Consider the following 21,532-nt stretch of genomic DNA (forward strand, 5'->3'; position numbering starts at 1 on the left):
TTCCGTGGGCTCAGTTGGTGCAAGATAGAAGGAATTTGGGAAATTCCCATCTAGGTAGTCCCCGGCATGGGCATTGGTATGTGGGATTTTACTGGCGAGATTAGATCCTATGGTTGAGAAGAAGTCGTTTATCTTGTTAGCTGTGTCAGTGGGATGTAGTGGTGTTTCATTAGGTTTAGTTAGGACAATATTCTTGGTTTTTCTCAGTTTGTGGGTCCCTAGAATCTGAGAGAGTGTTTTCCAGGTCTTTTTTATATCTCCTCTAGTGTCTGTGAATCTACTGGAGTAGTATAGTTGTTTGGCTTTCTTTATTACTTTGGTGAGAGCTGATGAATAGTGTTTAAGAATATCTTTGTGTATTAAGCCCTGTCTATATTGCTTTTCATATTGGTGTTTCTTGACAATGGATTTCAGAATGGTGCTGGTTAGCCATGGGCAACCAAGCCGTTTGTTTGTGATCTGTTTTGTTTTTATAGGACAATGTTTGTTGCATAGTCTAAGTAATTTGTTAAGAAAAATGTCTGTCCAGTCATCAATACCATTGGCCTTGGAGAATTCTGTAGGCCAGTCAACAGTCTCTAGGTCAGCTGTAAACCTCCTTACTGAGGCCTCGTCATGGAGTCTAAATGAGACTTTGTTGTATTCAAGTGGTGGTTTACTAATGTTTGTCAGGAGGAACGTAGGGTAGTGGTCTGTAGTGCTATCTGTGATTATCCCTGATTTAAGGGGGGCTAGTATATTGGCCCATATGTGGTCATATTATGGTTGCACTTGTTTCAGTGAGCCTGGTTGGTTTAGTTATTGTTGGTATGAGAAGTGTGTTGTTCATATTGTTGATGAAATCAGTTACAGGCTGATCATCTAGTAAGCCAAGGTTGATGTTGAAGTCTCCAGCTAAGAGAAGGTGGTGCTTATTCATTTGTCTGTTTGTTTTAGTGACTAATTTCTCACTGGAATTTGGGATGTTTGTGTGAGGTATCCGGTAAATGGCACCGATTGTTATAGGCGTCTTAAGGTTTTTTACAGTAAAATTAGCAAAAATGTATTCCCCATATTCATCACTAAAGCAAGTGGTGCTAATACAAGATAATTGCTTAGAGTAATAGATTGCAATACCACCCCCAACTTGGTATGGTCTGCAGTTGTGGATTGTTGTGTATCCTGGTAGAGGGTAGATATCTATTGTCCTGTTTTAGCCAGGACTCGGTAAGAATAATGCAGGAGAAGGGTGTCTTTAGTGATTCAAGGAGTGCCAGGAGGTCATCATAGTGTTTGCTTAAGGACCTGATCTTAGCTCCTGGCCCCGCCTCTTCACCGGTATGAGTGTGTGTGCGTGTGTGTGTATGAGTTTGTGTATGTGTGTGTGTGTGTGTTTATGTGTGTGTGTGTTTATGTGTGTGTGTGTGTGTGTGTGTGTGTGTGTGTGTGTGTGTGTGTGTGTGTGTGTGTGTGTGTGTGTGTGTGTGTGTGTGTGTGTGTGTGTGTGTGTGTGTGTGTGTGTGTGACTCAACAATCAATATTTGCACCAATAACTCACTACAGTTGTGACCGGGTGTGGAAGTGTGAATTGCTCATTACACTATAATTTAGGTAGTAGGTTGGTAGACAGCAACCACCCAGGGAAGTACTACCGTCCTGCCAGATGACTGTGAAACAGAAACCTGTAACTGTTTTACATGATGGTAGGATTGCTGGTTTTCTTTTTCTGTCTCATAAACACGCTAAGATAACAGGGATATCTTGCTACTCCTACTTACACTTTGGTCACACTTCACAGACACGCACATGCATATATATATATACATGCATCTAGGTTTTTCTCCTTTTTCTAAATAGCTCTTGTTCTTTTTTATTTCTTCTATTGTCCATGGGGAAGTGGAAAAGAATCTTTCCTCCGTAAGCCATGCGTGTCGTATGAGGCGACTAAAATGCCGGGAGCAATGGGCTAGTAACCCCTTCTCCTGTATACATTTACTAAAAAAGAGAAGAAGAAAAACTTTATAAAACTGGGTTGCTTAAATGTGCGTGGATGTAGTGCGGATGACAAGAAACAGATGATTGCTGATGTTATGAATGAAAAGAAGTTGGATGTCCTGGCCCTAAGCGAAACAAAGCTGAAGGGGGTAGGAGAGTTTCAGTGGGGGGAAATAAATGGGATTAAATCTGGAGTATCTGAGAGAGTTAGAGCAAAGGAAGGGGTAGCAGTAATGTTAAATGATCAGTTATGGAAGGAGAAAAGAGAATATGAATGTGTAAATTCAAGAATTATGTGGATTAAAGTAAAGGTTGGATGCGAGAAGTGGGTCATAATAAGCGTGTATGCACCTGGAGAAGAGAGGAATGCAGAGGAGAGAGAGAGATTTTGGGAGATGTTAAGTGAATGTATAGGAGCCTTTGAACCAAATGAGAGAGTAATTGTGGTAGGGGACCTGAATGCTAAAGTAGGAGAAACTTTTAGAGAGGGTGTGGTAGGTAAGTTTGGGGTGCCAGGTGTAAATGATAATGGGAGCCCTTTGATTGAACTTTGTATAGAAAGGGGTTTAGTTATAGGTAATACATATTTTAAGAAAAAGAGGATAAATAAGTATACACGATATGATGTAGGGCGAAATGACAGTAGTTTGTTGGATTATGTATTGGTAGATAAAAGACTGTTGAGTAGACTTCAGGATGTACATGTTTATAGAGGGGCCACAGATATATCAGATCACTTTCTAGTTGTAGCTACACTGAGAGTAAAAGGTAGATGGGATACAAGGAGAATAGAAGCATCAGGGAAGAGAGAGGTGAAGGTTTATAAACTAAAAGAGGAGGCAGTTAGGGTAAGATATAAACAGCTATTGGAGGATAGATGGGCTAATGAGAGCATAGGCAATGGGGTCGAAGAGGTATGGGCTAGGTTTAAAAATGTAGTGTTAGAGTGTTCAGCAGAAGTTTGTGGTTACAGGAAAGTGGGTGCAGGAGGGAAGAGGAGCGATTGGTGGAATGATGATGTAAAGAGAGCAGTAAGGGAGAAAAAGTTAGCATATGAGAAGTTTTTACAAAGTAGAAGTGATTCAAGGAGGGAAGAGTATATGGAGAAAAAGAGAGAAGTTAAGAGAGTGGTGAAGCAATGTAAAAAGAGAGCAAATGAGAGAGTGGGTGAGATGTTATCAACAAATTTTGTTGAAAATAAGAAAAAGTTTTGGAGTGAGATTAACAAGTTAAGAAAGCCTAGAGAACAAATGGATTTGTCAGTTAAAAATAGGAGAGGAGAGTTATTAAATGGAGAGTTAGAGGTATTGGGAAGATGGAGGGAATATTTTGAGGAATTGTTAAATGTTGATGAAGATAGGGAAGCTGTGATTTCGTGTATAGGGCAAGGAGGAATAACATCTTGTAGGAGTGAGGAAGAGCCAGTTGTGAGTGTGGGGGAAGTTCGTGAGGCAGTAGGTAAAATGAAAGGGGGTAAGGCAGCCGGGATTGATGGGATAAAGATAGAAATGTTAAAAGCAGGTGGGGATATAGTCTTGGAGTGGTTGGTGCAATTATTTAATAAATGTATGGAAGAGGGTAAGGTACCTAGGGATTGGCAGAGAGCATGCATAGTTCCTTTGTATAAAGGCAAAGGGGATAAAAGAGAGTGCAAAAATTATAGGGGGATAAGTCTGTTGAGTGTACCTGGTAAGGTGTATGGTAGAGTTATAATTGAAAGAATTAAGAGTAAGACGGAGAATAGGATAGCAGATGAACAAGGAGGCTTTAGGAAAGGTAGGGGGTGTGTGGACCAGGTGTTTACAGTGAAACATATAAGTGAACAGTATTTAGATAAGGCTAAAGAGGTCTTTGTGGCATTTATGGATTTGGAAAAGGCGTATGACAGGGTGGATAGGGGGGCAATGTGGCAGATGTTGCAAGTGTATGGTGTAGGAGGTAGGTTACTGAAAGCAGTGAAGAGTTTTTACGAGGATAGTGAGGCTCAAGTTAGAGTATGTAGGAAAGAGGGAAATTTTTTCCCAGTAAAAGTAGGCCTTAGACAAGGATGTGTGATGTCACCGTGGTTGTTTAATATATTTATAGATGGGGTTGTAAGAGAAGTAAATGCGAGGGTCTTGGCAAGAGGCGTGGAGTTAAAAGATAAAGAATCACACACAAAGTGGGAGTTGTCACAGCTGCTCTTTGCTGATGACACTGTGCTCTTGGGAGATTCTGAAGAGAAGTTGCAGAGATTGGTGGATGAATTTGGTAGGGTGTGCAAAAGAAGAAAATTAAAGGTGAATACAGGAAAGAGTAAGGTTATGAGGATAACAAAAAGATTAGGTGATGAAAGATTGAATATCAGATTGGAGGGAGAGAGTATGGAGGAGGTGAACGTATTCAGATATTTGGGAGTGGACGTGTCAGCGGATGGGTCTATGAAAGATGAGGTGAATCATAGAATTGATGAGGGAAAAAGAGTGAGTGGTGCACTTAGGAGTCTGTGGAGACAAAGAACTTTGTCCTTGGAGGCAAAGAGGGGAATGTATGAGAGTATAGTTTTACCAACGCTCTTATATGGGTGTGAAGCGTGGGTGATGAATGTTGCAGCGAGGAGAAGGCTGGAGGCAGTGGAGATGTCATGTCTGAGGGCAATGTGTGGTGTGAATATAATGCAGAGAATTCGTAGTTTGGAAGTTAGGAGGAGGTGCGGGATTACCAAAACTGTTGTCCAGAGGGCTGAGGAAGGGTTGTTGAGGTGGTTCGGACATGTAGAGAGAATGGATCGAAACAGAATGACTTCAAGAGTGTATCAGTCTGTAGTGGAAGGAAGGCGGGGTAGGGGTCGGCCTAGGAAGGGTTGGAGGGAGGGGGTAAAGGAGGTTTTGTGTGCGAGGGGCTTGGACTTCCAGCAGGCATGCGTGAGCGTGTTTGATAGGAGTGAATGGAGACAAATGGTTTTTAATACTTGACGTGCTGTTGGAGTGTGAGCAAAGTAACATTTATGAAGGGATTCAGGGAAACCGGCAGGCCGGACTTGAGTCCTGGAGATGGGAAGTACAGTGCCTGCACTCTGAAGGAGGGGTGTTAATGTTGCAGTTTAAAAACTGTAGTGTAAAGCACCCTTCTGGCAAGACAGTGATGGAGTGAATGATGGTGAAAGTTTTTCTTTTTCGGGCCACCCTGCCTTGGTGGGAATCGGCCAGTGTGATAATAAAAAATAAAAAACTATAATTTGTTCATGATTGTAGCCATGTATAAACGTAAGTAACCATTCTTACAGTATTCATTACCTTTGTAACTTGTGAGTTCATTACCTTGTACCTAGTTCAGCCATCCAAACTTTGGGGCCCAGTCCCTGGATCCATTACGTACCTCTGTAATCTGTAAATACCTTTGTAACTTGTCATGATTGTGACTAGACCTACCCGGAGTTCATTACCTTTGTAATTTGTGAGTTCATTACCTTTGTAAATTGTGAATTCATTACCTCTGTAACTTGCTCAGCTATCAAAACTTTGGAGTCCAGTCCCTGGACCAATTATGTACCTCTGTAATCTTTTGACTACCGCCCACAGGATGGGTATGGGGTGCATAATAAACATATTAAACTAACTAACTAAACTTAAGGACCTGATGTTGTAGTTATATAACAATACTGCGACTAGTGTGGGTTATCCTAGGTAAGTTACACATATGCTGCTATGTATGAAAATTATGTAACTATTTATGTGTACCTGTACGTGAATAAAAATTTATTTATTTAAGTCGGTAAAATAAAGTAGTTACAGGTGTGGAAGTGATGCAGAACAACAACAATGGCGGCCGGAGCTGACTACTATACCAGTCCGTGTTTGTATTTTGTCTCTCTGGCGTCTACATGTCTGTCTCATCTACTGTACCTGCCTGTCTACCATCCCTGCATCATGGGTCAGTTTGTGTACCTAATGTTCATGTACAAATGTAGGTTCTGTGTGCCTAATTTAAAGTTTAAGTTTTTGATTATTATTATTATTATAATCAAGGGGGAAGCGCTAAACCCGTAGGATTATGCAGCTTAAGTTTTTGAGATCCTTCTAATTCCCCTAATTCTGGTATAGCAGAGACCCGAGCTCATAATTTGTCATCTAATGTAAGCAACCTATTTAAAGGAGATGTGACCTGATGCGATGAAGTTCTTGTTCCTGGGAATTTGAGCTTGCCAGTCATGTGGTTCAAAATCTAATTACCTCCCATTCTTACTAGTTCATGGTTACAATGGTACCGGCGTCTCTTGCATTATTACCTATTTGCAATTACATATTTATTGCTCTAGGAGCAGAACTATGATCGTGGTGTCCTGTCTTTATTACTGTATAATTTTTAAAAATTTTCAAGTGGCAAGTTTTATTTATTTAGATAGATATACATAATACAGTTACACAAATTATCATACATTAACATAGTTGTAAATTAATATGAGATTTTGTTCGGATTTTTAACCCCGGAGGGTTAGCCACCCAGGGTAACCCAACAAAGGCAGTGCTTGGTAAGATGTAGAATGTGAAGTATAACTTAAAACTTTAGGTTATTTATATTTATTGATATGAAGCCAAGAATTCTGTTAGCTTTACTGCAGACACTTGTACCTTGTTGTTTTGGCTTTAAATTTCTGCTAATCAAACTCCTAATCTTTTTCTCATTCACTTTCACTAAGATCTACATAGTATTTAGCATATAAGTGCTATAGTTACAGTAAGACCTCATATAATGTGGCAGTTATTTTCTAGAAATGAGAGTTTTATGTTAAATTGTGTTATGCAATTGTGGTGTGCACTGAGTATGTTACAGTTTATTGTGTTTATCACCTCCATTCATTCAAACCCTCTGTATTATTCTGTTTATCACACCTCCATTCATCCAAACCCTCTGTATTATTCTGTTTATCACACCTCCTTTCATCCAAACCCTCTGTACCAGCCAAACTGGCAGTCAGGCTGGAGTAGTTTGCAAAGGGGTAAGTCAGCCAGTTAGGTGAGAGTTTGCCCCCTGCCATACCTTTGATATACATTATGTACCTTTCAAGAGTTTCACTACTCCGGTGCATGCCTTGTCAACCAGGCTGTTGCTGCTGGAGGTCCACTGTCCCACATATCAATCACAGCCTGGTTGATCTGGCACCTGGACAAGTGTCCAGTTTCCTCTTGAAGGCTTCTACACTTGTTCTAGCTGTGTTTCTGATATCTTCTGGTAAGTTGTTGAATAGTCTAGGACCCAGGATGTTGATACAGTGTTCCCTTATTGTCCCCACTGCACCCCTGCTCCTCACTGGGTTTATTTTTACACTTCCTCCCATATCTCTTACTCCAGCATGTTGTTATGGCATTGTGCAGATTTGGGATCAGACCCTCAAGTACTTTCCAGGTATATATTATCATGTATCTATCTCTCCTCCACTAACAAATTGATGCTATGTTTCTACACTTGGCTGATGGCAGAGGCTCATTACTCTTGCAGTATTGATTTTTCTTGAGATGAAAAATATTTTCTACAATGAGTGACTCACTGCTCTCTCACTCATTATACTTCAGGTTGCTTTATTGCACTTTCTAATGCAGTGGAACCTCGGTTTTCGTATGCCCCAGTTTTCATAGATTCGGTCATTGACGACTTCGTCAAAATTTTGTCACAACTTTCGTACACCCGCTCAGTTTTCGTAGAGTTGAAAATGGTCCATACTAAATGCGTCCCGTGACTCGGCCACTCAAGCACCCACACAAAGCACCCTGTGCGTTCGTGACTCGGTCTGCCTTTGTCGTTGAGTGAGCATCACCCCACGCGTTCATCCAAAGCATTTCGCAATAATCCATTGTTTTTTGTGCTTGTTTATTGAGTGCAACTTCTAAATAAGCCACCATGGGGTCAAAGAAAGTTCCGAGTGCCAGCCCTTTGATAAAGAAGGCGAGAAACATGATAGAATTCAAGAAAGAACTCGTAGCAAAGTACAAAAGTGGCGTACGCATGGCTAATCTTGCCAGGATGTACGGGAAGTACATCCTGGCGAGATGTACTTCTCGTATCCGGGGAAGTAACCCCAGATAGGGCCTTGATACCTGAAGTCCTTATGGAAGGGGATTCCCCTTCCAAACAATAATCTCTCCCCTGCTCGCCGTCTTCCATATGCCAACAAGTCTTCAGTAAAGGTAAAAGTGATGTTAAATGTTCATTTATACACTTCATTAATCATTTATATTTATTTCTAATTGTTTTCTGTATGTAAAACTAGAGTTACTCTTTATAAAATGTATTTTTTGTTAATGTTTTTGGGTGCCTGGAACGGATTAATTGGATTTACATCATTTCTTATGGGAAATATTGCTTCAGTTTTCGTACGATTTGGTTTTCGTCAGACATTTTAGAACAGATTAATCACGAACACCAAGGTTCCACTGTAATTGTAAATATTCTGACGAAAGGAATGTACTGGTGAACGGAATATATGGGTACTAAAACTACCCTCTTTGTGTTTGCTTCTGCCTGTTCTTTGTCAGGAGACTTGATTTATGGCCTTTCTTCTTGTACCTGTGTTTATAATAGTAATATAAAGTTGTGAGTGGCAGGGGAAGTGCATGGGGCAGTGGGTAGAATGAAAGAGGGTAAAGCAGCTGGGATTGATAGGATAAATGTTAAAAGCAGGTCGGGATAAAGTTTTGGAGTCTACCTGGAGGGAATTCTGGGGATCAACTTCCCTGCGGCCCGGTCCACGACCAGGCCTCCCGGTGGATCAGGGCCTGATCAACGAGGCTGTTACTGCTGGCCGCACATAATCCAACGTACGAACCACAGCCTGGCTGATCCGGCACCATCTTTAGGTATCTGTCCAGCTCCCTCTTGAAGACAACCAGGGGTCTTCCCGTAATGCCCCTTATTGCTGGTGGGAGGCTGTTGAACAGTCTTGGGCCCCGGACACTTATTGTGTTTTCTCTTAGTGACGCCCCTACTTTTCACTGGGGGTATGTTGCATCGCCTGCCAAGTCTTTTGCTTTCGTATGGAGTGATTGCTGTGTGCATATTAGGGACCAGTCCCTCCAGAATCTTCCAGGTGTAGATTATGATATATCTCTCTTGCCTGCAATCTAGTGAGTACAAGTCAAGTGCTTCCAGGCGCTCCCAGTAGTTAAGGTGCTTGATGGAACTTATACGTGCAGTAAAGGTTCTCTGCACATTCTCCAGCTCTGCAATTTCACCTGCCCTGAATGGGGATGTTAATGTACAGCAGTATTCCAGCCTAGAAAGAATAAGTGATTTAAAAAGGATCATCATTGGCTTAGCATTTCTTGTCTTGAATGTTCTCATTATCCATCCTATCAGTATCCTAGCAGATGTGATAGTGGCATTGTTGTGATCCTTGAAGGTGAGAGTGAGGAGTGGTTAGTGTTTTTATTTAATAAATGTATGGAAGAGGGTAAGGTATCTATCTAGGGATTGGCAGAGAGTATGCATAGTTCCTTTGTATAAAGGCAAAGGGGACAAAAGAGTGTGTAAAAATTATCGGGGATTTAGTCTGTTAAAGTGTATAGTAGAGTTATTATTTAAAGAATTAAAAGTAAGACGGAGAGCACAATAGCAGATGAACAAGGAGGCTTTAGGAAGGGTAGAGAGTGTGTAGACCAAGTGTTTGCAGCAAAACATATAGGTGAACAGTATTTAAATAAGGGTACAGAGGTTTTTTTGGCATTTATGGATTTGGAAAAGGCATATGATAGGGTGGATAGGGGGTTAATGTGGCAGGTGTTGCAACTGTATGGAATAGGAGGTAGGTTATTGAAAGCAGTGAAGAGTCTTTACAAGGATAGTGAGGCTCAGGTTAGAGTATGTAGGCAAGAGAGAGATTATTTCCCAGTAAAAGTAGGCCTTAAACAGGGATGTGTGATGTCACCATGATTGTTGGTGAAGTGAATGCTCGGGTGTAAGAGAAGTGAATGCTCGGGTGTTGGCAAGAGGTGTGGGGTTAAAAGATAAGGAATCTAACACAAAGTACGAGTTGTCACAGTTGCTCTTTGCTGATGACACTGTTGCAGAGGTTGGTTGATAAGTTTGGCAGGGTATGTAAAAGAAGGAAATTAAAAGTGAATACTTATTGGAAAGAGTAAGGTGATGAGGATAACAAAAAAATTAGGTAATGGAAAATTGGATATCAGATTGGAGGGAGAGAGTATGGAGGAGGTGATTGTATTCAGATATTTGGGAGTGGACGTGTCAGCAGATGGGTCTATGAAAGATGAGGTAAATCATAGAATTGACGAGGGGAGAAAGGTGAGTGGTGCACTGAGGAGTCTGTGGAGACAAAGAATTTATCCGTGAAAGCAAAGAGGGGAATATATGAGAGTATAGTTATACCAGCACTCTTGTATAGGTGTGAGGCATGGGCTGTGAATGTTGCAACAAGAAGGCTGGAGGCAGTGGAGATGTTGTGTCTGAGGGCAATGTGTGGTGTGAATATAATACAGAGAATCCGTAGTTTGGAGATTAGGAAGAGGTGTGAAATTACTGAAACTATTATCCAGAGAGCTGAGGAGGGGTTATTGAGATGGTTTGGACATGTAGAGAGGGTGGAACGAAATAGAATGACTTCGAGAGTGTATAAATCTGTAGTGGAGGGAAGACTGGGTAGGTGTCGGCCTAGGAAAGGTTGGAGGGAGGTGGTAGAGGTTTTGTGTGCGAGAGGCTTGGACTTTCAGCAAACGTGTGTGAGCATGTTAGATAATAGCAAATGGAGACAAATGGTTTTTAGGATCTGACATGCTGTTTGGAGTGTAAGCAAGGTAACATTTATGAAGGGATTCAGGGAAACCAGCAGGCCAGACTTGATTCCTGGAGATGGGAAGTACAGTGCCGGCACTCTGAAGGAGGGGTGTTAATGTTGCAGTTTTACAACTGTAGTGTAAGCATGCCTCTGGCAAGACAGTGATGGAGCGGTGTTGTCAGTCGCCCTATATAACTCCAACAACATTGGAGAGAGTTAGGTTCATGCTGTCCTTTTTCTATCGTTTAATCGCTTAACTTACTTACTACACTGTTAATGCTACACTTTATCGCTGGCTGGTGCTATAGCCTTCATCGACTCGTGCTGCTTTAGTATTGTACATATTGTCAAATCAGTGAAGAAGGCGCATTCTCCCCTTTCTCTTCCTCCTCTACTTTGGTACTCTGCTATGAATTCTTTCTTGAATTCTATAGTTTTCTCACCTTCTTTACCAAAAGGCTGGTACTAGTACAATATTTTACGATGTTTTTGTGTGTTTTATGATTGTTCATGGTTCAATAGGTTAAGGAGGCAATATTGTTAGGCTAAATAAATGCTGTTATTACATTTCCCTACAATATATCTGGGCACCAAACATTCGCGATTTTTCGATATTCGCGAGGTTCTTGATCCCTTAACCCTCGCGTATGTGGAGGGAGACCTGCATAGCACAGTACTGGTCCACACACTACTTCCTCAGTAATCTGGTCTTCTGTGACCTCCTCCCCTGCATCAAATTCACACTGTTGCTACAAATGTTGCACTTGTCCGACAGGAATAGGGCAAACAGAAATGACCTGCTGTACAAAATCTGGGAAGTGTTTATGTACAGCCTCTCCTCACTTAATGACGGAGTACCGTTCCTGAGAGTAGGTCGGTAAGCGAATTGGTCTTAAGGGGGGGGGGACTTATGTCAACCATCTTTAGATATTTTTTTAATGTCGCCTTTGCACCATTTATAACATTTCTGGTATATTTTAAATGTTTATGCAGTAATTTATTCTGTAATAAACAGAACAGAGGAAATCAGCTCTAATATACATGTACATTATTTAGGTTTGCATACTGGTTGGAGAGCCGGTCGTAAGTCCGAGTGGTCAGTAAATGAGTACGTCACAAAGTGAGGAGAGGCTGTATATGAAGCAAAAATTCAGTGCCTACTTTTATCCCTTCAAAAACATTGTTGTCGATGCATCCTTGATTCTGTTCAAGGGACGACTGTCATTCAAACAATATATGCCGAGCAGATGTAATTGATTTGGTATAAAACTCTTTGTTATGTGTGACTGTGAGAATGGCATAGTGTTGGATGTCATCGTCTACACCAGGATAAACACACTCGATGATACCAAGTGGATGTTGGGCGTTTCCGGTGTTGTTGTTCACAAGATGATGGGGCCATACCTTAGCAAGGGTCATACATTGTTCACAGAGACAACTGGTATACAAACCCTATGCTTGCTGATTTCCTCCACATGAACAATACCGTGAACAGTGAGAAGAAATAGAAAACATATGCCAAGGTTCACTGGAGATATTGTTGAAAGGTGCAGTGCAGCATTTCATACCAACGAGATCATGGCATTGACTTAGCATGACAAACAGGACATGTTGCTATCAACCATCCACAGAAACAAGATGGTACAAATAGACAAAGTGAACAGGGACACCAATGAATGCATTGTAAAGCCAGCTGTTGTCGTCAACTATGTGAACAATATGCGACCAGTCAGCAAGTGAGACATGAGGATAGGGTTCATTGTGTGTGTAGGAGTCACAAGTGGTACATGAAAGTGTTTTCCATCTTATAGACATTGCAGTGCACAATGCCAAGACCTGTATACCTTGTACATGCGCTTGTAGAAATAGATATATACTGTCCAGCCTCTCCTCACTTAGCGACGTATTCATTTACTGGCTGCTCGGACTTACGACCAGCTCTCCAACCAGTATGCAAACCTAAGTAATGTATATTAGAGCTGATTTCCTCTATTCTGTTTATTACAGTATACAGTACACTACTGTATAAACATCTAAAATTATACTAAAAATTTTATAAATGGTGCAAAGGTGACACTAAAAAACCATCTTAAGATGGTTGACACAAACCCATTACCAGTACAGTATGCTCCTCGCTTAACAACCAATTCGCTTACCAATCTACTCTTAGAAACGGTACCTCGTCATTAAGTGAGAAGAGGCTGTAGTATGCCAGTTATGGCAGCAAGGTCTGTAATAGTTGTATCTTGTAGAAATAAATATTATTATTATTAATGGTAATGCATGTCAGGCAAAGTGATGCATATGTTGCTATTCTGTAGTTCAGAACAGTTTTTGTTATTTTTGTTTCCAGGAATCCCTTCATAAATATTACTTGCTACCACTGCAAAGACTTGCATAAATAAAACCAAAGCTTTCAATATCACTTATGCTTGGAGACATGATGATCTGGCATAAAGTTCTTCATAATTCTGGCTATTTTCCATTTAGATTAAGATAATGAATGGCAGTATGAGTGAATGATAAAGAAAGGGTCACTGATCACCCAGGATATATGAATGATAATGGAGTGCAACTGAGGTGATGTGTTGGATGTTAACCCTTCACATTCACCAATGATTAAAATAAAAGACCCATTGTGAGTGTATGAATGAATGTTTTCTTACAGCTACAATTCAGGCAGTAAATGCCACTTCAAGTTTATGATTCAAGATATGTTTTAAAGAAATTAGGTTCAAGGTATTTGTAACAAAATTAGGTTCAAAGTATTTTTAGGTTTTAAATTAGGTTCAAGGTATTTATTACATATGAAAAATTAGGCTTTAGTTAGTGAGCCAGAATTTTGAGGAGGATGCCAAGGTGTGGTTTGATGCTCAGGTCATGTAAAAAGCCTTGATGCTCAACCTTTTGCCTTCTGATCTCCAGGTCATAATAAATGTTAAAGCTCACTAGTGTTTAACCTATTTGGGCTTGGTGCTTTTTGTCTTATTGTTTAACCTCATGTATGTGTTGTGGTGTAAGCAAAGTAAAATTTTTGAAAGAATTTAAGGAAACCTGTTCCAGCTATACTTTGGTTCTGTAGGTGGGAATCACAGTGTTATCACTCTTCATAGTTGACAGTAGTTAGTACCTGTATTGCCATGCTTAAATATTTTGGACTTTGTCTCTGGTATGTTGTACCTTGCAGTAATTAATACTTCTAACCAGAAAGATTTGTTATGAAGACAGTTGCACCTTTTATAAATTCTAAAGTATCCAGCACCCGATATACAGCTTTGTGACTTATTTGAGTGCCGAGGGGAAGGGGAGGCTGTCTGTGTTTTGTCAGTCCTCATATGAAGGTGGTAAGTACAGCTCCTGCTGCATTCTGGAGGGAAGAGGTGGAAATGTTGCAGTTCAAAGGGACATTTCAATTGGTATATTTACATATTTTAGCTTGACGACTAGGGAATGAGTACTGGTGAGTTTATGAATTGCCTTTAAAGCACCAGATTCAGAAGTAGGACTGTGTATTAAATGTTTTAAAGTGCTTGGGTAGTTGTGCTCTGAATTTTTGTCACTACGTCAGTTTTTTACACGGGTAATTTTTCAGACTATGGCGATGTTTTGTGCGCGTCACAATGGAGACCATCAGAATGGATTCTGAAGTTGAAACTTTTATTTTATAAGCAGAAATGAGAAGGGAGTCTTTTGTATGCACAGAATGTTAAATAGAAAGACAAAAATCTAAGCATTGCCTCTCACATTATTGGATAATGTGAGCAGCAACTGCTTATTGTTAAATATCCTAAATGTTAGAGACCCAAAGTTAATATTATCAGTCACTGTTGATGAGGTCTTGAAAGTTCTTGACAATTTTTATCATTTTCAACATTGACTATAAATGTATTTTGCAAGTTTTTATTAGGGAAGTTTTGTTATACAGTTCACCGTTGATTTATCAATTTAAATTGCGTCCAATATACTAGAATGCAACTGACGATTGTGTTCCATGTACTAGTATGCACAATTTTTCGTATCTTCACAACTTCCACTTGCCAATAATTTTGACTTCATCACAACTCTTTGGGACTTCTAGTATTTTCATATATTAGAAAATAAATCTAAGGCCAGGAAGGTCCACACAGTGCATTGTGGTTAACTAAAGTGATGACTGTGTGTCTTGTATACTTGTATGCCTAACTAGCATAAGTAAACAATGAACCCAGGAGCTGTTGTTCCACTTCCAGATTCCCTTCCAACAAACAGGATGTGGAAGTGGCATGAAAGGACTTGCTAATTTCCAAATTTATTACAATTTCATGATACACTGGAATTCAGCCACAAAGCACACTAAATATATTTAACCCAGGATAACTCAGTCAAGTCAAACAATGTGACTTGTTTCCATGTTTTGAGGAGCATTTCACTTTGAAACCATTGTAATATTTTAAATATTCCTTTTAAATATTACAGGGATGTGTAATGTCACCATGGTTGTTTAATATATTTATAGATGGGGTTGTAAAAGAAATGCTAGGGTGTTCGGGAGAGGGGTGGGATTAAATTATGGGGAATCAAATACAAAATGGGAATTGACAGTTACTTTTTGCTGATGATACTGTGCTTATGGGAGATTCTAAAGAAAAATTGCTAAGGTTAGTGGATGAGTTTGGGAGTGTGTGTAAAGGTAGAAAGTTGAAAGTGAACATAGAAAAGAGTAAGGTGATGAGGGTATCAAATGATTTAGATAAAGAAAAATTGGATATCAAATTGGAGAGGAGGAGTATGGAAGAAGTGAATGTTTTCAGATACAGTGGACCCCCACATACCGTTGGCATCACATAACATTAAATCTGCATACCGATACATTTTATCGCTAAGATTTTGCCTCGCATACCGCTAAAAAACCCGCTCAACACTATTCGTCCGAGACGTGTCTAATGTGCGGCCTGAGCCAGCCTCACATGTTCCGCCGGTGGCATTGTTTACAAGCCAGCCTCCACGGTAACATCCAAGCATACAATCGTAACATTTCGTATTATTACAGTGTTTTTGGTGATTTTATCTGCAAAATAAGTGACCATGGGCCCCAAGAAAGCTTCTAGTGCCAACCCAGTGGTAAAAAGGGTGAGAAATATTATCGAAATACTGTGGTACCATGGTCAACTGCTGATGCTGCTGCTGCTGCTGCTGTAGCACTGTCAGCTGCTGCTGCTGCTGCTGCTGCTGTAGCACCGTCAGCTGCTGCTGCTGCTGTACCACCGTCAGCTGCTGCTGCTGCTGTAGTACCGTCTGCTGCTGCTGTAGTACTGTCTGCTGCTGCTGTAGCATTGTCTGCTGCTGCTGTAGCACTGTCAGCTGCTGCTGCTGCTGTAGCACTGTCAGCTGCTGCTGCTGCTGCTGCTGCTGTAGCACTGTCAGCTGCTGCTGCTGTACCACCGTCTGCTGCTGCTGTTGTAGTACCGTCTGCTGCTGCTGTAGCATTGTCTGCTGCTGCTGTAGCACTGTCAGCTGCTGCTGCTGCTGCTGTAGCACCGTCAGCTGCTGCTGCTGCTGCTGCTGTAGTACCGTCTGCTGCTGTAGCACTGTCAGCTGCTGCTGCTGTAGCACTGTCTGCTGCTGCTGCTGTAGCACTGTCAGCTGCTGCTGCTGTAGCACTGTCAGCTGCTGCTGCTGCTGTAGCACCGTTGTTGGTGTGGCTTATTGAGAATACCAAGAAACAATTAACCCCAGAGGGTTAGCCACCCAGGACAACCCAAAAAAGTCAGTGTCATCGAAGACTGTCTAACTTATTTCCATTGGGGTCCTTAATCTTGTCTCCCAGGATGCAACCCACACCAGTCGACTAACACCCAGGTGAACAGGGAAAAACGCCTGGAACTAGTGCTCATATTGGTGAATTTAAAGCCAGCAAAGGTTGGTTTGAGAGATTTAAGAATTGTAGTGGCATACACAGTGTGATAAGGCCTGTTCTGGAAGAAAATGCCAAACAGGACCTACAGTACCCAGGAGGAAAAGGCACTCCCAGGACACAGTGTCTCATCAGTCATTGCTGCATCTTCAATAAAGGTAAGTGTCATTTATTCTTCATTTAGTAGAGTAGTACATGCACAATATATACTGTGCATGTACTACTCTACTATTGTGCATGTATCCTTCTCTTTGTGTGTAGGAAAATGTATATTTCATGTGGTAAAAAATTTTTTTTTCATACTTTTGGGTGTCTTTCACGGATTAATTTGATTTCCATTATTTCTTATGGGGAAAATTCATTCGCATAACGATAATTTCGCATAACAATGCGCTCTCATGAACGGATTAATATCGTTATGCGGGGGTCCACTGTACTTGGGAGTTGACGTGTCGGCGGATGGATTTATGAAGGATGAGGTTAATCATAGAATTGATGAGGGGAAAAATGGTGAGTGGTGCGTTGAGGTATATGTGGAGTCAAAAAACGTTATCTATGGAGGCAAAGAAGGGAATGTATGAAAGTATAGTAGTACCAACACTCTTATATGGGTGTGAAGCTTGGGTTGTGAATGCAGCAGCGAGGAGGCAGTGGAGATGTCCTGTCTAAGGGCAATGTGTGGTGTAAATATTATGCAGAAAATTCGGAGTGTGGAAATTAGGAGAAGGTGTGGAGTTAATAAAAGTATTAGAGGGCTGAAGAGGGGTTGTTGAGGTGGTTTGGTCATTTAGAGAGAAATGGATCAGAGTAGAATGACATGGAGAGCATTTAAATCTGTAGGAGAAGGAAGGCGGGGTAGGGGTCGTCCTCAAAAAGGTTGGAAGGAAGGGGTAAGGGAGGTTTTGTGGGCGAGGGGCTTGGACTTCCAGCAGGCATGCATGATCGTATTCGATAGGAGTTAATGGAGACGAATGATATTTGGGACCTGACGCTCTGTTGGAGTGTGAGCAGGGTAATATTTAGTGAAGGGATTCAGGGAAACCGGACTTGAGTCCTGGAAATGGGAAGTACAATGCCTGCACTCTAAAGGAGGGGTTCAGGATATTAGCAGTTTGGAGGGATATGTTGGGTATCTTTATACGCATATGTTTCTAAACTTGTGTTCTGAGCACCTCTGCAAAAACAGTGATTATGTGTGAGTGAGGTGAAAGTGTTGAATGATGAAAGTATTTTCATTTTGGGTCATCCTGCCTCGGTGGGAGACGGCCGACTTGTTGGAAAAAAAAAAAAAACATATTGTTAGAAGACCAATACAGTGGACCCCCGCTTAACGATCACCTCCCAATGCGACCAATTATGTAAGTGTATTTATGTAATTGCGTTTGTACGTGTATGTTTGGGGGTCTGAAATGGACTAATCTACTTTACAATATTCCTTATGGGAACAAATTCGGTCAGTACTGGCACCTGAACTTACTTCTGGAATGAAAAAATATCGTTAACCGGGGTTCCACTGTATAGTAAAAAGAAAAAAAAAAACAGTTACAGTTGACCCTTGAATAACACAGTTTGAACTGCACAGGTCCACTTACATGCAGATTTTTTCGATAAATATATTGAAAAATGTTTTGGAGATTTGCAGCTGGAAAATTAAGAAAAAGTTAGGTATGTTATGAATGCATAAAATATATGTAGATACAAGTCTATTTTATTATTTACTATCATAAAATATACATAACTCTATATTACTAAAAGTTAAATTTATCAAAACTTGATTACGGATTGTAGATAAATGGTTCAGAGAGCCAACAAGTTGATAAGTTAGACTCATGCAACACTTGGGTATCTTTAATGAGGAAACATGTAACTGTTCTTCACCATTCTCCTTGGTATGGGCTGATGAAGCCACTGTGTGGCAAAACGTTTCCTCATTAAAGATACCCAAGTGTTGCACATGTGTCTAATTTATCAATTACAGATCGTACATGTTCCATTCACAGTCAAAAGAAATGTAAACAAAGGTAAAGATTCAAGAATATAATAATACAGCCTCTCCTCACTTAGCGACTTACTCGTTTACCGACGACTCGGACTTATGACGGGTTCTCTGAAAAGTATGTATACCTAAAATAATGTATACAGTATTTGAGCTGATTTCCTCCATTCTGTTTATTACAATGTAAAGTACACTACTACCTGGAGAGGGTTCCAGGGGTCAATGCCCCCGTGGCCCGGTCTGTGACCAGGCCTCATACTGTATAAACATTTAAAAATGTTATAAATGGTGCAGAGGTGACATTAAAACAATATCAGAGATGGTTGACACAAACCTAGTACCATTATTGATTGTTATTGTTAAAAACCTCCACCTTGACTACCTCACATTAGTATTAAGATTAAATAGTGACTTTTTGTACTTAGGAAACCAAAATTGTAATTACACATTGTAACCTTTACAAAGAAATAAACCTTTATCTATTATAGTATGCTCCTTGCTTAGCAGCAAATTTGTTTACTGATTGCTTCCATAAAAACTATCACTAGTAGGTTATTAAAAATTAACTGAAATGTACTGTATATTCATGGAGTTTGAATATATAAGAAAAATGAATGGCAAAATGAGCCATTCTGAATGAGGCAATTGAGACTAGTGATAGATTGCTACTTAGTTAGGAGGCAGATGTGGGAATTGGATCTACCCCTGTACAATATTTACAATACTCAGTGATCCAAGAGGAAGGTATGTCTTACAACTGCATGGCAGAAGATTGCACTAACATGACTACTCTCAGTATGTTAATATATTACCTGTGTATGGATCTATTTTCCCTGGTGATTATATTTTTATAAGTAGACTAACATATTGCTCTTCAGCTGCAACTATAATAACACACCCTTCAATTTCATACTCTTTATAGAAGAAAAATACAAACAGTAATTTTACAAGGTTATACATTTTTTTTAATACAGTTCAAGGCTTAACAAATTATATGGATTTTGTGTACAGCAGCACTACAAACCTTGAAAACTTATTGGGTAATTAAATAATAAACCTATTCATGTATTCACAACTGCATGCTAAGATAAGCACCCATTAAGTTCACAGGCCGGTTTTTGTAACGTTTAGAGATATGTTCTTGTATGTGAGACTGTAGCTCTTTTGTGCGCGCAATAATCAGAGCCAGCTTTGGGGTAAGACTGCGTTGTTCCTCAGCAGTCTTCTCCTTTAGTTGTATAGCAGACACTTGTGATTCTGCTAATTTGTCACCAACAGCAAGCTTGGATTTGAGAGAATCTGCTAGTCGATCTACATATCTGAAAAAACGGGTAAATTTTCTAATGTTACTAATCAAAACGGCAATATCAATTCAAGCAATTCACAATGAATGATTTTAAAGAATGAAGAATACATTTCTGCGTCAGGGCTTTGTGACTTGCTAAGAACATAACTATACACAGCAGTGGAACCTGAACTGCAAGCTTCAAGGTATAAGCAACACTTCTACTGCTGTTGGACTGGACAGCTAGAGGTTTCCTTCCCAAGAAAACAAACATAATATAAAAGAACACTTTACAGCATCCATATCAAAGTCAGTTGGAAGTTAGCACTAAGGCTAACTTCTGGCTAAAGAAATAATAATGATGGTAATTTTATTTCTCTGAGCCATAGAAGGAAAGGAGTAGATATACAGTGGACCCCCAGATTAAGTTGTCGTCGGAATAAGTACAATTTTTTTCATCAAAATATTGGCTTAATGAACATCACTGAACTCTGTACAAGTCATTTGTCCAGACCGTGTCCATGTGGCCTGAGCGGTCCTGACACTCCATGTACGGCCAATGTGCCATTGTTTACCAGCCAGTGCTTGTAACTGCTAAATAAGCCACCATGGCAGCCAGCCTTTGGTAAAGGGCTGAGAGAGAGGGGAGAATGTGCCTTTTTCAGTGATTCTGCAATATGTACGATACTAAAGCAGCAGGAGTTGATAAAGGCTATAGCGCTAGCCAGCGATAAAGCGTAGCATTAATAGTGTAGCAAGTAAGTGATTAATCGATAAAAAAAGGACAGCACGAAACTGACTCCTCCATTGTTGTTGGAGGTATATAGGGCTACTGACTAACACTGCTGCCTCTGCTAGTGGCTAACCAAATTCTCAAGTGTAATTTCCCACTTTGTGGGAAATTACACTTGAGAATTTGGGAGACTGCTAGCTGAATCACTTGCTGATACCTAGTACAGAACAGCTGGCAGGAGGTAGTCATTGTGGCCATCAGGTCCTAACAAAACCATCAAAATTATTTACTCTGCAGGGAGACCCTAATGACCCACTAGCAACTGCACAACCAATATTTCATTCAGGGGAAGATTCATGCCAGAATATCACTGGGGAGGAAACTGATTAGATGCTGATAAAAATCATCTTTAAAAGTGTACGATTTTCAGAACGTATGTGAAGTTTCTTAAACTATCATGCTATTGAAGTCATTGGTCAATATAATGCAATGAAAATTAGCCAATGATTAAAAAAATAAGTATTTATCTCAAAGAGGAGAAAGTTTTAGCCCCCCAAAGCTTCCCTCTGGCAATGCCAGTGCCCACTAGTAACTACAAACATCACTCAAAACAAAGGAAGCAGCTACAGAAGAGGCAGGTCTCCAGGTCATAGACTAGAACTCTTAGGTAGCATGGAAAGAAATAAATACTGTACAATGTGATCCTTTATTGACGTTTCTTCCACACAGTGGGCTTTATCAAGTGACTTGGCAAAGCCCATGGTGTGGGTGAAACAGTGCCATTAATCACATTATACTGTATTTCTCTCTCCTTTTTCCATTGTGTTGGGATTTTATATCACTTATTTACACCTTAAGACACATCTAGGTGAATACAAATAAGA

General features: G+C 40.3%; 1 protein-coding gene and 1 long non-coding RNA gene across 2 annotated transcripts in view; one reads left to right on the top strand and one right to left on the bottom strand.

Annotated features, from left to right (window-relative positions):
* Positions 1 to 5,730: 5,730 nt before the first annotated feature.
* The window catches only part of LOC138854300 (uncharacterized), a 28,285-nt gene continuing 12,483 nt past the window's right edge, over positions 5,731 to 21,532 (top strand). The window contains exon 1 of the long non-coding RNA XR_011393494.1: positions 5,731 to 5,886. This is a non-coding gene — a long non-coding RNA (uncharacterized lncRNA). The remainder of the gene's footprint in view (positions 5,887 to 21,532) is intronic.
* LOC128699123 (CDK5 regulatory subunit-associated protein 3) overlaps positions 19,531 to 21,532 on the bottom strand; it is a 39,062-nt gene continuing 37,060 nt past the window's right edge. Inside the window, exon 11 of the mRNA XM_053791648.2 lies at positions 19,531 to 19,949. Coding sequence (XP_053647623.1) covers positions 19,700 to 19,949 — 250 coding nt within the window. The 3' untranslated portion in view covers positions 19,531 to 19,699. The remainder of the gene's footprint in view (positions 19,950 to 21,532) is intronic.

Source organism: Cherax quadricarinatus, chromosome 54, assembly GCF_038502225.1.
Source record: "Cherax quadricarinatus isolate ZL_2023a chromosome 54, ASM3850222v1, whole genome shotgun sequence".
Taxonomy (NCBI): Eukaryota; Metazoa; Arthropoda; class Malacostraca; order Decapoda; family Parastacidae; genus Cherax; species Cherax quadricarinatus.